Source organism: Diplotaxodon limnothrissa, linkage group LG3, assembly GCF_057381915.1.
Source record: "Diplotaxodon limnothrissa isolate DT_005_m linkage group LG3, D_limnothrissa_male_GT1.1, whole genome shotgun sequence".
NCBI classification, from domain to species: Eukaryota; Metazoa; Chordata; class Actinopteri; order Cichliformes; family Cichlidae; genus Diplotaxodon; species Diplotaxodon limnothrissa.
Window position 1 is genome coordinate 16,872,616 of NC_140598.1, and position 15,387 is coordinate 16,888,002.

A 15,387-nucleotide genomic window follows, 5' to 3' on the forward strand; every position below is an offset into this window, starting at 1 on the left:
GAGTCCCCTGTTGTCACCCTGGCTGGCTATCGAGCTGACAAACCAAGCAGATATTTAACATACGTTCTCGTCTGAAAATATGTTAAAAGTTTATTTTGTGACCCAGAATGAGTAATAAGAGTAATATTAAAACTGAGTAGCTGCCGCCATTGTTGGAAACTGGAATTGTTTGGGCCGCGCTATGAATTCTGGGATATGGTGGGCCACGAAGGACACACCCAACCCATCCTTCAAATCTGGGGAAAAGGAGGACCCATTTGTTGGGCGCATTTGGAGCAGCCCTCAAATTTGGGCAGCCTTCGTCACACTGCTTACAAATGCGGCCTCTGAAAGATGATACCCCTAAATCTGGGCATAGCTAAAGATTCTTAGGATCCAGTTTAAAGTTTTACAGCTTTAATGTGAAGCTCTCACCTTAGAAACAAACAGCAGTAGTACTAAGCACACTCAGACATTCACTGCTGTTCAGGTATTCTGCCACTCTGCCACACATCACCAGTTTAACAAGTTTCTGCACATTTATTTTTATGTTCTTTATATACAGCGCCTCAGGTCAATCAGGTACCACACCTTCACAATCACTAACAGCTTCTTACCCATTCAGACTGTGAATCAGTGATCAGCGAGTCTAAACTCCCTATGGGTAATTACTGTAGCAATCAGATTACAACTGTTCATATCAGGTGAGTGAGAACTTTCATACCGTTAAATTTCCAGCAGAGGAACAGAACCAAACACAGAACTAGAACCAGGAGAAGCCCAGAAACCAGACCTGCTACAACTGGGACCAGGAAAGAGGGAGGAGGAGGACAGGTGGATGCTGGGAGAGGAGGAGAGGGAGGACAAGTAAGAGGAGTTTTTGCTGGAGGAGCAAAGTTTGTGGAGGTGCTTGGAGGAGGAGGACAGTGAGGAGGAGAAGGATGGATGATTTTGGGAGGATCTGCAGGAGAGATGATGAAGATGGTTCAGTCAGTTTATTATCAGGTCACAATGTTACATCAGGTTTTAAACAGGAAGTGATGTCAGTGTTCTGACCTCTGACCCTCAGAAAGCTCTGAGGAGACTTTGCACCATCATCAGTAGAACATGAGTAGAGACCTTCATCAGACTGCGTGGTCTTAGTGATGATGTGCTCTCGTTTACGTTTATTTTCAGCTTCATGCCCTTTAATGGAGAAATAAGCTGCGACCGTGTCACCATTCCTCTGTCTGCAGCGCAGAATGACATCACTTCCTGTCCTCACAGGAAGTGCAGGGACCTCCAGGATGACAGCTTTATCTGACCATCAGAGACAAACAGAGTTAATGAGAGCAGAGTCACACAGAGACAGAGACACAGCTGGAACATCTCACCTGTAGTGTCTGATTGGACACTGAGGGAGACGTTGTCACTCTGGTGTCCAGAGGAGTCCTCACACCACAAGGTTTCACTGGGAGCAGAAAGATCCACAACACAGTAGGAACCAAGAAGCCTCCCAAAGCCTCTACAGTCCTCAGTGGGTCCTCCTCTGCTCCTCTTCACTGTCCATCCATCAACTGTCTGTCCATCATCAACACAACTCAGATCCACTGAAGGAGATCCACTGAAGACCTGCTGAAGGTTTGGACAGACAGACAGAGACACTGGAGGACACACACACACACACACACACACGCACGCACGCACACACACACACACACACACGCACGCACGCACACACACACACACACACACACACACACACACACAGACACACACAGACACACACACACAGACACACACACAGAGACACAGACACAGACACACACAGACACACACAGACACACACACACAGTAAGTGTATTTGTGTTCTTGTTTGAGTCTCACTGATTGTTTAACTTTCATCAACTCACCTGCAGAAACAGTCGGTGCAGACAGCAGCAGCACACACACACCTGCAACACATCACATCATTATAACACACACACACACACACACACACACACACACACACACACACACACACACACACACACACACACACACACCTGTAACACATATCAATGACACAGGCTGTGATCAGCTGACCTCTGCTGGTTATCAGGTTTCTGCTCTTTGTGGATTTACCTCAGTACATTCTGCACTATTCAGTTCAGCTTTGTTTATACACCTGACTCCACCCACTCCCACTTAGAGTGGCCTTTATGACTCTGTTTGATTAAACATGAGTAGTTTATGGCAGCCAGTAGCAATAAAGAGCAGTTATGTTTCTCAAAGTGAAAAAGGAGAAGATACCGTCTGCTGCTCTGTAAAGTTCCTGACAGCAGCACCACATGATTTAATTTCCTTCAAACATTAGTCAGCTTAGTAAGCAGAGCTCCTCCATCTCTGCTGAACGTCACATGACCAAGCTGAAATTAATCTCACTTCATACACGTCATCCTTTGTTCCTCACCCTGTGTGCTTCATACTGTAACGTTATAAAGGGCTAGGGCGCCTGACTGCAGCTTGATGGGTAATAAGCTAATCAGAAATAGCTTTGACTACGGAGCCCGAGTGTGAATAAAACACAAACAATGGAAATAGAGCTCAAAAATATATAAATTGTGTGATTCTTACTCTGAATCTGAATAAGTACGCGGGACAACTGTGTCCCATAAGACCAACTCTTTTCCTACTTTATTATTCCTCCCAGAATGCATTGCCAGTGCGTACATTACACAATCGAACAATAAACACATACGGCCCATACAACAAATGTACCAGGGACAATTATGAATACACCACATATATTATGTATGTTATGGTGATGTGGAATATATAGACAGATATACAAAAAACATATATATTCTAAACAACAACAACAACAACATCATAATAATAATAATAATAATACAAAATGACCAGTTTGGTCCCAACAGGAAGTGGGACAAGGTTTAGACCAGTTTAGTTCAGTTATGTTGACTTGTAATAGGCCATGTACCAACAGGCATATAGCTCAAGTCCATTTACAGATTCATTGGTCATACCACAATGAATCGGGTGGCTTGCCATCCATCACTGGTCAGGGCTTTTGATTGTGGGAAAAAAAACCCTGTCTTTCACGTTGTCAAGGCTCTGTGTGCGGGTAGGTGGAGATGAGGATCCAAACGCAGCACTCAGAGACTGAATACAACTCAAAACCTGAGCTTTATTGCTGGCAAAGGAGCAAAACATGAACTGAACTGAACAATGAATAATGACCCTGGGAACCAAAACACACAGGCACAATCTGAGGTATTTTGTAAATACGCCGCATTTGTATAGCGCTTTACTCAGTCCCTAAGGGCCCCAAACCGCTTTACACTACATTCAGTCATTCACCCACGCATTCACACACTGGCGATGGCAAGCTATGTTGTAGCCACAGCTGCCCTGGGGCGCACTGACAGAGGTGAGGCTGCTGGACACTGGCGCCACTGGGCCCTCTGACCACCACTAGTAGGCAAACATGGGGTTAGTATCTTGCCCAAGGATATTTGGCATGCGGCCAGGAGGCAGCCTGGGATCAAACCACTGACCTTCTGATTAGTGGCTGACCTGCTCTGCCACCTGAGCTACAGCCACCACGCGACACAGACACAAAGAAACACAGGGCTAAAATACACGGAGGAAGTCATCAAGGAATAGAACACAGGAGGGAGACACAGCTGGGACATATTAGGCCTAACGAGACAGGGGAGCAAAGCTAGACAGTCATGGTCCTGAGTCTGACGACTCAGGGTTTTGGGTTTCTTTATATTATTCTATGTTCTTGTTTATTCTGTTATGTCTTTTGTTTAGGTTTGCTATGTGTTTGGGTTTTGTTTTATTTATTTCTCTGTGCAATGAAATTCTTCCTTTGCTGTCCACACACAAATGCCAAGTTAGGTAGGGTTGACAGAACAAGATAAATAAGGGTAAAAATAAGAGGGCAACAGGGTAACTATGGGAGATTGCTGTTTGTTGATTACAGTTCAGCGTTCAACACAATAGTGCCCGGTAGACTGTTCACAAAGCTCAGGGATCTGGGACTCAACAGCCGTCTGTGTGCATGGGTGATGGACTTCCTCACTGGCAGAACTCAGGTGGTGAGGGTGGGTAGATGCGTCTCTAACTGCATCACCATCAACACAGGAGCACCTCAGGGATGTGTCCTCTCGCCACTGCTCTACTCCCTCTACACTTCAGACTGTGTGGCCACCCATGGCTCCAACACCATTGTGAAGTTTGCTGACGACACAGTGGTGTTGGGTGCCATCTCCAACAACGATGAGGCGGCCTACATGGATGAAGTGAAGAATCTGGCATCGTGGTGCCAGGACAACCACCTCCAGCTGAACGTCAGCAAGACCAAGGAGCTGGTGGTGGACTTCAGAAGGGGTCAGCACAGAGACTACAAGCCCATTATCATCAATGGAGCTCCAGTGGAGAGGGTGCAGTCCTTCAAGTATCTTGGTGTCCACATCTCCTCAGACCTGACATGGGCTGCCCACATTCAGGTCCAGACCAAAAAGCTGTAACTTTCTAGATTATTTTATTTCTATTTATATAATGTACATAACTCACCCACTTGCTGCACAAAATGTGCTCTTTCTATATATTCATTCACTGTATATAACGTTCTGTCTCTCTCTTTTTTCTTTGCACAGTCGAGGAGCGTATCAGGTCACATTTCACTGTGCGTTATACCTGTATAACCATGCACGTGACAAATAGAGAATCTTGAATCTTGAAGACAAGATATTAGGATAAATATGGTAAAAAAAAAAGCATAAAAAATAGTGAAAGATAATAAAATAACTACAAAAATAAGTAAATGAAGACAAGTGAGGTATGCAGTTGTCAGTGTAAATGGATGTACAAGAAGCTTAATGTGCAAAATGAATTTAGTGTGCAAAGTGTCTTGATGTGCAAATTGCAGTTGAGGTAGGTCGGCTGTCCAGGAGTCTGATAGCAGTGGGAAGAAGGAGTTGTTGAGTCTGGATGTTCTGGATTTGACACTTCTGAACCTTCGTCCTGAGGGCAGAAGGGTGAACAGCCCGTGTTGGGGGTGTGTGGGGTCTTTGAGGACAGAGACAGCTCTCCTCTGGACTCTGTGATGGTACATGCTCTGCAGAGAGGGCAGCGGGGTCCTGGTTCTCTGCAGTTGTTTTCACTCTCTGCAGGCGTTTGCGGTCCATAGCAGTAGTGCTGCTGTACCATGCAGTGATGCAGCTGGTCAGGGTGCTCTCCACATGGCAGCTGTAGAACCTGGTGAGGATCTTGGCCAACATACCACATTTCCTCAGCCTCCTCAGGAAATACAGCAGCTGCTGAGCCTTCTTGACCAGCTGTGTGGTGTTTGGTGTCCAGGTGAGGGCCTCAGAGATGTAGACGCCCAGGTACCTAAAGCTGCTCACCCTCTCCACTTCACTCTCCCGGATAAACAGGGGCTGGTGAGGCCTCTTCTTCTTCCTCATGTCCACTATCATCTCCTTTTTTTTTATCAGTGTTGAGGGTGAGATTGTTGTCCTCACACCATGACACCAGACCGGCCACCTCTCTCCTATAAGCTGCTTCGTCCCCACCAGTGATGCAACTGATCACTGCAGTGTCATCTGTGAACTTCAGTATGATGTTGTCTTTGTTGGAGGTGGCACAGTTGTGGGTCTACAGGGTGTAGAGGATGGGGCTGAGGAAGCAAACATGTGGAACTCCAGTGTTGGTACTAATGCTGGCTGAAGTCTTGTTGGCGATCCTGACAGACTGAGGCCTGCCAGTTAAAATGTTCTGTAGCCAGTCACAGAGTGTGGGGTGCAGGCCGAGTGTAGACAGTTTGTAGATGAGTTTGTGAGGGATGACTGTGTTGAAGGTGGAGCTATAGTCAACAAAGAGTACCCTGATGTAGGAGTAATTATTGTCCAAGTGGGAGAGTGAATAGTCAAGGGCAGCAGCAATGGTGTCTGACGTGGACCTATTGGGCCTTTAGGCATATTGCAGGAGATCCAGCGTGTCTGTGATGTTGCTCAAAGTAAGACTTCAGTATAAAAAAAAAACGGTCCAGTTATGGCGCTGAACTTTAATCTCAGCCAAACCAATTTACTTAGGAACAAATAAAACACTAAAATAAACCAAATATTAACATTTAGAAGTTATCTAAGTGACTTATATATCATGTTTAACCCGAGTAGCGAAAGGCCGCGGGGGTTCTAAAACAATGTGCCAGAAGTTCACACAGCTACATTCTCGCCTGAAAATATCTTAAAAGTTTATTTTGTGATCCAGAAAGATTAATATTTCAAACTTCCTCGGCCACTTTTGGACGAAATGCATTCTGGGATATTTGCCTGGGTTTGGCTAAGTTGCTGGCGAGCTGATTGGAGACCACAACAGCCAATCAGAAATTTTTGCATCCAAGTCTGTGATTGGTTGGTTTTGTGGCAAACATATAACGGTGTATAGAAAGCGTTGAATGCGCAGGGGCAGAGATGTTGAGGGTGCGAACATCACACTGCGAGCAGGTCCAAGAGATCTGAGCGAGTGTATTGTGAAATCAAAGTCCTGCAGGCAAAGTGGCCAGCGGGCGAGTCAGCCTGTTGGGTTTTGACAAGACATGAACACAGAGGTGTATAATCAATTGTATAATGATAGAGGTCTGATCCTTAGTAGTCTGCAAAGACTCTGTGCCTTCCAGAGTGTTCTTGCATACACGCACATCCTAAGGTAATGAGAGAGGTCGTACATTCTCTTTCTGATTTATGGTGTAGGAGGACACCTACTCTGTATCTGTTTAAGTATAAGAGCCCTTTGTTTAGGTGGACCGCTGGGCTCCTAGCAACAGCTTTGGGGAGTCGTTCACAGGCTCACATCTTGACATACAAACACACGCACACGTACACACACACACACACACACACACACACACACACACACACACACACACACACACACACACACACACACACACACACACACACACATATACTGGTACTCTTTGTTCACATGTATGCCTGTATAAGATGTCATATGTTAATGAACCTATGTATACTCATCTAACCACAATAAAGAGCAGTGCTACGGGGGAGCTAACTGAGAGTGAGTGGGGTTCGAGCTGCAGGAACGGCACTTGTCTCAGACATCTCCCTCGTGCACGTGATCATACAAAGAGCCAGTTGGCCCTTAAGAAACTCAGGGTGAACCTCATCCACCTTAGGGGCCTGGCCACCAAAGAGTTGTAGAACTACTTCAGCAACCTCGCCCCCAGTAATAGGCTATAATAAGAACTCCAGGGTCTCCGTGGATGGTTCTTGCCAGGGGCAAACCCAACAGGCAACGTAAACAAAGGAGGCAAAAATGAGGCTGCAGGGCAGGGCCCCTGGCACGGCTAAAGAAACAAGCATGGTCCACTATCACAACAGGAATGGCCACTCCAGTAAGAACAAAAGAGGGTTTTTTTGCATCTACATCAATGACAGCTGATGTAAATACTCACTGTAGACAGCCACTGTTCCCTGGATTTGGAATATTGGACTGTGAAATGCAGACCCAGCTACACACGTGATGAGTTTATTGTAATAATAATGTGTATGTGTTAGTCCCCGTAGGGAAATTATTCCTCTGCGTTTAACACCCTCACTCACAAGACAATAACCAGTCAGCAGAACTCCCATCCTGTCGCTGTGCCCAGATTTGAACAGTATATTAAAAGCTACAGAGCAACCCCTCTACCACATCTAGTTTTGTCAGACCAAATGTCCATGCTGCTGATCCCTGCATATACTCCCATACCTCCCATTAGGAGGAAAGCCCCCCACACCCAGCCCCCCACAACAGCTGCAGGACTGATTTGAAAACACAGACTGAAGAAATAGCTGCTAATCGTCTACTACCGTTGCTCCACTGAAAGTGTGCTGACATACTCTATCTCTGTATGGTTCTCAGGCAGCACCACGACACACAAAGAGGCACTTCAGAGGGTCATCAATATGAGCCAAAAAATCATTGGACATCCTCTTCCCTCCCTGAAGGACCTGTACAGCACTCACTGTCGCTGAGGGCATGCAGCATCCTACGGGACTGTACACACCCAGGACACCTTTTACAACAGGGCAGTTTTTGGGGGGCAATAATAATGTGCAATAAATATTCATTCCTTTATTTATTTATTAAGTCATTCCTTTTTTGCTCATACCTTTCTTGCACTTAAACAAAAATCCACTTTAAAGATACTGTGTCGACGTGGGACAGTTTCCAGTTTCAAGTATGAACGTCCAATGACAGTAAAGAGCCATCTTTTGTTATCTTTTTACTTTACTAACTCTCCAGCTGCAGCCCCATGAAGTATACCTAACAGCTAAGGTGCAGAACATGGCCCTTTCAAACTCAGTGTTCTCAGCCTCGTTTGAAATGATGATGATGTGGTTCTGCTGGAGGTGGGAGTTGAAGATGTCATGGAATGTGGCCTTTGCTAGGCATTTCAGCACACCCTCACTATCTGGTTAGGTGAATGTCCTGCATTTGTACAGCGCTTTTCTAGTCCCCAAGGACCCCAAAGCGCTTCACACTACATTCAGTCATCCATCCAGTCACCCACCCATCCACACACACATTCACACACTGGCGATGGCAGCTACATTGTAGCCACAGCTGCCCTGGGGCGCACTGACAGAGGCGAGGTGCACCAGGCCTGCTCAACATCCTCCCCCACCACCTGATCCAACTCACCACCCAGTGGTCAGCAGTTGACAGCTCAGCTCCTGTCTTCACTTGAATGTTGAAGACATACAGCTGCACATCTGATGACACCATTACAAAATTATGGCTGTGCATTTGAGACGAATGGTGTCCTGGTCCCATGTGCACTTATGGACATGGTGTTTGTTATGGACAAACTGATTCTGCACATAGTAATCCAATAACAGACTATCACTCAGGTTCAGATCAGGCCAGTAACACAGTTACTTCTAAAAGTAATATGACACATCGTTGTAACAAACCAAAACAAATATACTGTTTATGCACTTGTAATTAAAATCAATGTACGGTTTGTTCTGACAGCACAAACTGTCTCAAGCTGTACAAACTCCTAATTAGTGGAATAGCTGATATTTGGCAGTGCAACCTTGTATAACCTATATTATATTATGTTATAATATACAGACTGTGAGCTGCTGTCAGAGTCTCTGCTGGAAATAAATGAGTGAGGGACTCACCGAGGAGGAGGAGCAGAGGGGTGGCTGCTGGCTTCATGGTGTCTGGATGTAGACTGAGCACATGGGCTCTGAGCTACGGAGAGATACCCGCTTTCATCACTTCCTGTTCTCACGTCAGCGTGCTGCTGTGTGTCCGGCTCACAAAGGTCCTTCATGAAGTGTCCCAGCTGTCCTTCTCAGTCCATCACAGCTCAGTGTGTGAAAGCAGCAGCTCAGAGAGCACAGGCTGACTATGGCTCTGCTCATTAAAGACCCTACCAGAGCAAACCCAACAATCATATGACCCTCTATGAGCAGTCGTTCAGCGATAGTAGGATGTTTGATGAATTTAGTTATTGGAGTGAGCCCATGAGGAAGAGGCAGAAAGACAAGAGGCCATCCTGAAAATCAGATTTCTCTGGAGAGTAATGATGCTCGTGTCCTCACTGCTCTGCAGCTCAGTAACATTAATGATGTTACACAGCAGGAATATAAAACAACAGCATGATGCTTTGGTCACAAATACATGATGTAGTGAGTAATCATCATCTTTGCTTCTGTTGCTGTTTGAACTGTCTGTTAAAGGTGTTTGTGGTCCTGAATTTAAAGAGAGCAGACTGCAGCAGTTTCAGATCCTCTCTCTGATCACCAGGAGAATAAAAACGAGGAGACGACTTCAACATGATTCATCTGCAGCTTTAAACAACTTCCTCATAATAAGACAGTTAATGAAGAATGTTTAATTATATGATTATAATGAGATGATCATGATGACCACGTGTCTTTCACAGAGATTACATTTGTTGTGCAGATGATAAAACAGCAGAGGTTTTGTCTTGTACAGTTTGTCACTTTAGGTGTGAACAAGCTGTTTTCACACCATTTAAAGCAGACGTCAGACTGCAGATAAGATCAGCTCAGCTCTGTGCTTAAAATAAGCTGCTGCTGTCTTCATGCACAGAACATGACCCAGCACTGTGTTTAAACACTTTAACTCAGGCAGCAGCAGCAGGCCACAGCAACCTCACATCACAGACACACACCCAACAACCGGAGTACAACACAGTATGACACTGACAGGCTGCATCATCAGAGTAATGTCATGGTTCTCAGGTGACCCAGTGTTTGTGCTTTGGTTAATTAATACTGTTTGATTTATTGTGACTCGTGGTTCTGCTTCTCTTGGTTGTGCTTTGGTAGTTTCTAGTCCCTCGCTTTCTGTTACTGTGCCTCTGCTGTATTCCATGTTTCATGTCTCCATTGTCTTTGTGTTTGTTAATCTACCATGTCTGCTTTCTGTGTTCCCTTTCTCTCTCCCCAGTCAGCTATGTGCATGCAAACTCCACACAGAGAGACCCCGGCCTGTTGGTGGAATTGAACTCAGGACCTTTTCTCTGTGCGGCAACAGTGCTGCCGTGGGGCGGCACGGTGGTACAGTATGTAAGTTACACTGTTATATACATGATACATTTAAAAAACAAGAAAATTATGTTTTATTACATTACAGTGATTTTATGTTATTTTACATTTGAGATGTGAAATCAGTCTATTTATGTAAATTTAATGATATTCTAGAAAAACAGTACAAAACTGTAAAATACTCAGTACAATACTTTTATATTACAATTTTTTTCCAGTGTATCCAAGTGTTATATGAAATATGAGTTATTTAAGTGACTTATATGTCATGTTTAACCTAAGCAGTGAAACACCACAGGGATCTGAAAACGATGTGCCAGGAGGTTGCTGTTCTCGCCGGCTCTAGTGAGTCTCGACCTTCGGGTCGACTATCGAGCTGGAGGTGTTTTTTTTCTGTTCTCATACTGATCTCCCTGTTGGAGCTCAGTCTGGGGGGACTTTTTCTTTCTCCTCGTCTTTCCTCATGTTGTGCATTTTCCATTGTTTCGGTTCCAGGTTGCTGCTCGTGCGGTTGACCTGCCAGTGCTACCTAGCCTGACCTGTCTCCCCAATGTGATGTTTGTGTATTCTATGTACAGCAAGGTATCTATCTTAATTGCCCCTTGGGGATAAATAAAGTCTCTTTGACTCTGAGTGACCCTGACTGTCTGCCACAGCAACACATACAGTTCAATTCAATTTTATTTATAACACATCAACAGTTGCTTCATGATGCTTTATATTGTAAGGTAGACCCTACAATAAGACTGCTACTCAGCAGTAAACTACAGAATGCTTTGGACCCAGAAGCAGGGTTCATCACATCATCACTTCACAACAGAATAGTGGTCGTAGTAAGCAAGTCTCAGTTTCAACTGTGAAGAGAAGACTTAGTGACCTCTGACCTTTAGTGACCTCTGTTTTGGCTTCCCTTCATTGGCTTCCTGTTAAATCCAGAATTGAATTCAAAATCCTGCTCCTCACATACAAGGTCTTAAATAATCAGGCCCCATCTTATCTTAATGACCTTGTAGTACCATATCACCCTATTAGAGCGCTCCGCTCTCGCTCTGCAGGCCTACTTGTTGTTCCTAGAGTATTTAAAAGTAGAATGGGAGGCAGAGCCTTCAGTTTTCAGGCCCCTCTTCTGTGGAACCAGCTTCCAGTTTGGATTCAGGAGACAGACACTATCTCTACTTTCAAGATTAGGCTTCAAACTTTCCTTTTTGCTAAAGCATATAGTTAGGGCTGGACCAGCTTTCTCACTCACTATGTATTAACAGACCTCTCTGCATTGAATCATATCTGTTATTAACCTCTGTCTCTCTTCCACAGCATGTCTTTATCCTGTCTTCCTTCTCTCACCCCAACCGGTCGCAGCAGATGGCCCCGCCCCTCCCTGAGCCTGGTTCTGCCGGAGGTTTCTTCCTGTTAAAAGGGAGTTTTTCCTTCCCACTGTCGCCAAAGTGCTGCTCATAGGGGGTCATATGATTGTTGGGTTTTTCTCTGTATCTATGAAGCGCCTTGAGGCGACTTTTGTTGTGATTTGGCGCTATATAAATAAAATTGAATTGAATTGAATTGTCCTCCTGTTGCAGGTGTGTGTGTGCTGCTGCTGTCTGCACCGACTGTTTCTGCAGGTGAGTTGATGAAGTGAAAAAAATAAGTGAGACTCCAACAAGAACACAAATACATTTACTCTGTGTGTGTGTGTGTGTGTGTGTGTGTGTGTGTGTGTGTGTGTGTGTGTGTGTTCATCATCATCTCCCCCTCCCTCTATGTCAGTGCTCAGACTCGTCTTCCACCTGGTGGTCTTCTGTCCATACGTGGTCTGTACTGCTCTGCTGCTGTCCATCTTCTCCACCTGCTCAGGTAGATATGAACAAACTCTCTCTGATCACTCACTTCAGTGCTCCATCCTGATGTCTTAACAGGTAACACACCTGTCGTTTCCATGGAAATGAGCCAACCTGCTGTACAGGATGATGTCACTGCTGATGTCACCACTGAACATCACGGCTGACCTGATGGATCTCAGATTGTGGCGCTGAAGCAGGAACTGTCTGAGTGTCTTAGTGACTAGCAGAGATGGGCAGTAACGCGTTACTGTTACTGTTGCGTTACTTGTAACGCGTTACTGTAATCCGATTACTTTTTTCAAGTAAAGTAAGGGATTACTATTGAAAAAAGGGTAATTAGATTACCGTTACTTTCCCGTAGGAACGCTGCGTTACTGCGTTACTAAAACCGTGATTTGTTTGCGAGAATGTCTCATGACAGTGACGTAAGCGAGTGCGCCGTTCGTGACAACAGCTGTGTGCAGATCAACAATGGATCATATATCGATTGTGGGAGAGAGTATGAGCGTGCAGCGTTTAAAGCGTGGAAGTACTGACCTTACTTTGAGTTTGATTCCATAAAAAGTGACAAAAACATTAGTGTCCATCGTGCGTGGGAAGAAAATTTCTTTTTACAGGAAAAAAACCCCTAAACTTCCTTTTTTTTTTTTTTTTTTTTTGCCTGTCCCGTTTGGCTCTTTTGCATCAGAATTATTGTCCAAAGGCAAAGAAAGATGCCCAACGGATTTACTTTACCAAATTGACCATCCCAGCCTTGCCATAATGGTCCATTTGATTCACCTTTTATTGTTTCTTTTATTTTCACTTGCTGAATACGGGACAGACTTGACTGGAGGAAAGAAGGGGAGAAAGAAAGAGAAAGAGCTGAGAAGAGGGACGGGGGAGAAGGGCAAAAAACAAAAACCAACAGAATGGGCAGGAAAAAAAATACATCTATCGATCACCTGGATCACCTGTTGAGAAAGAAAAAAGAAAACAAGCAGAAGAGAACAAGAGTAATAGAATAAACAACATCACAATGATATATGGGAATATGAGAGTAAATACTAAATATTAAACATTATTGTGCAGCACATAAGATCAACAGCACACAGTGTGCTTTGAGGTAGGAGCCAAAAAGGGTGTAGTTTGTGGGTGTGATCACCCGTGTGTACACCTGTGAGCATGGACGCGCTTGTTTTTAAAAGGTTCCTTCATGTAATGGTAAATGGTAAATGGCCTGTATTTATATAGCGCTTTTCTAGTCCCTAAGGACCCCAAAGCGCTTTACATATCCAGTCATCCACCCATTCACGCACACATTCACACACTGGTGATGGCAAGCTACATTGTAGCCACAGCCACCCTGGGGCGCACTGACAGAGGCGAGGCTGCCGGACACTGGCGCCACCGGGCCCTCTGATGAGGGTGTGGGGGGGCCACAGCCCCGTCCTCCAGGGCATGAAGCAGGTATGGAGGAGATCAAAACTCCAGACATCCAGAGGCCCCCAGAACACAAGAGACCAAGGAAGACCAACAGAGGGGCAGCTGCGCCACTGTCCCAGTAAGAGCTGAGGAGAGTCCCAGATGAGGGCTCACTCAGCAGCCGCGGAGCAGAAGCCAGGGGGAGTTGCAGTGACGCGCCCGTGAGCTCCGCCGGCAGCCAGCTGTGCCTGAGTGACCGAGCCCCAGGCCGAGAGGCCGGGGGCACCCCACCTCCGAAGTGGCCTGAGCGAGCCCCAATAAGCGGCCGCCAAGGAGTGAGCCGGTGTGTACCCGGACGCCCACCCCCAGATACAAAGAACCACCAACGCACCGACACCTGAGGGAGTCCGCCACTGGCAGGGGAAGTGGTGGTGGGGGGAGATAGGTCTCCATCCAAACCCCTAAACTTCCAAGCAAGCACCGAGTAGCTACGACGTAATGGGAAACTCACAGAGAAACTTCCACTGACCGCGGCACACCTGCACCAGGGTAAACCTCCGCCTGCCCCACTCCTGCTTTACAGGTGAAAATAGAGCAACAGCACCGCTGAGTCTTTGACTTTATTTATTTTCTGCTGTGTTTTACTTGCATCTATTTGAAAGACTGAGTGTAAACACACAAAATATTTTATTTTATGTGCTGGAATGTGCAGAAAATAGGTTTAAATGTTAAACTAATTTCTTCTAGTCAGAGAATGTTGCAGATAATTAAATTTTTGCTTGATGCATAAAGTTAAAAGATTAAAACTAATAAAACAAGTTAAAAAAAGAGACTTTTCCATTTGATTACATTTTGTATGATGGATTATGCAGAAAAAGTAGAATTGGGCTGAGAGATCTATTTATCACCTGTTCAGGTTGTACATCGTGTTTTTTAAAAGTAACTAAGTAACTAAGTAATTAATTACTTTTGAAAATAAGTAATCAGTAAAGTAACGGGATTACTTTTTTGGAGAAGTAATCAGTAATTAGTTACTGATTACTTTTTTCAAGTAACTTGACCAACACTGGTGACTAGTTTCTCTGATTGTTTCTGCTTTAACGGCTTTGAGCAACAATAAACATTCAGACATTACAGACCAGATACGGACACCGAAAATCAGAGTCATCCTCACAAAAACAGGATTGAAGGGATTCAGGAATGTAACTATGGCTGATATAAGAGGATTACTTATTTATTATGGTTTATTCTATGCTGATGAGGTAAGGCTGAGGCCATCTCCACACTAATACATTTTCTAAGGAAAATGTATCTTTTTCTCTCCCTTTTGGCCTTCCATCCACACTGAGACGGGGTTTGCTCTCAATTTTGACAGCCCTATTAAAGATTAATATCAGTCTGTACATGCTCCAGATAGCTGTTCTTCCAATTCTTTAACTCTCACTCGCTTGTGTTACTCGCAGCAACAACTCCACCTCAATGTCAGTGCATTTGAAAAACTCGGTGCTTTTCTGGCATTTCAAAGAGCCGGAAAGTAAATAAACAGCAGACATAAATTACGAAAGGTCGAATTGTCT

General features: G+C 44.9%; 2 protein-coding genes across 2 annotated transcripts in view; both read right to left on the bottom strand.

Annotated features, from left to right (window-relative positions):
- The window catches only part of LOC146634701 (NACHT, LRR and PYD domains-containing protein 3-like), a 319,954-nt gene that overhangs the window by 145,798 nt on the left and 158,769 nt on the right, over nt 1–15,387 (bottom strand). The window contains exon 11 of the mRNA XM_085349942.1: nt 13,187–13,198. Coding sequence (XP_085206068.1) covers nt 13,187–13,198 — 12 coding nt within the window. The remainder of the gene's footprint in view (nt 1–13,186; nt 13,199–15,387) is intronic.
- Nucleotides 675–5,252, bottom strand: LOC146634705 (uncharacterized). Its single transcript, XM_085349756.1, has 5 exons — nt 5,057–5,252; nt 1,872–1,913; nt 1,353–1,622; nt 1,036–1,278; nt 675–940 (listed from the first exon to the last, which is right to left on the bottom strand). Exons 1-5 carry the CDS (start codon nt 5,250–5,252, stop codon nt 675–677), a joined length of 1,017 nt encoding a protein of 338 aa, XP_085205882.1.

Bases quoted from the DNA above. Each gene is read 5' to 3' on its own strand.
- LOC146634705 (XM_085349756.1), bottom strand. From the start codon at position 5,252: ATGTTGGCCAAGATCCTCACCAGGTTCTACAGCTGCCATGTGGAGAGC. The intron at 1,914-5,056 runs GTCTCTGTCCTC...GATGTGTTGCAG, and splicing joins ACAGAGTCCAGAGGAGAGCT to GTGTGTGTGTGCTGCTGCTG. The intron at 1,623-1,871 runs GTGAGTTGATGA...TGTGTCCTCCAG, and splicing joins TGCACCGACTGTTTCTGCAG to TGTCTCTGTCTGTCTGTCCA.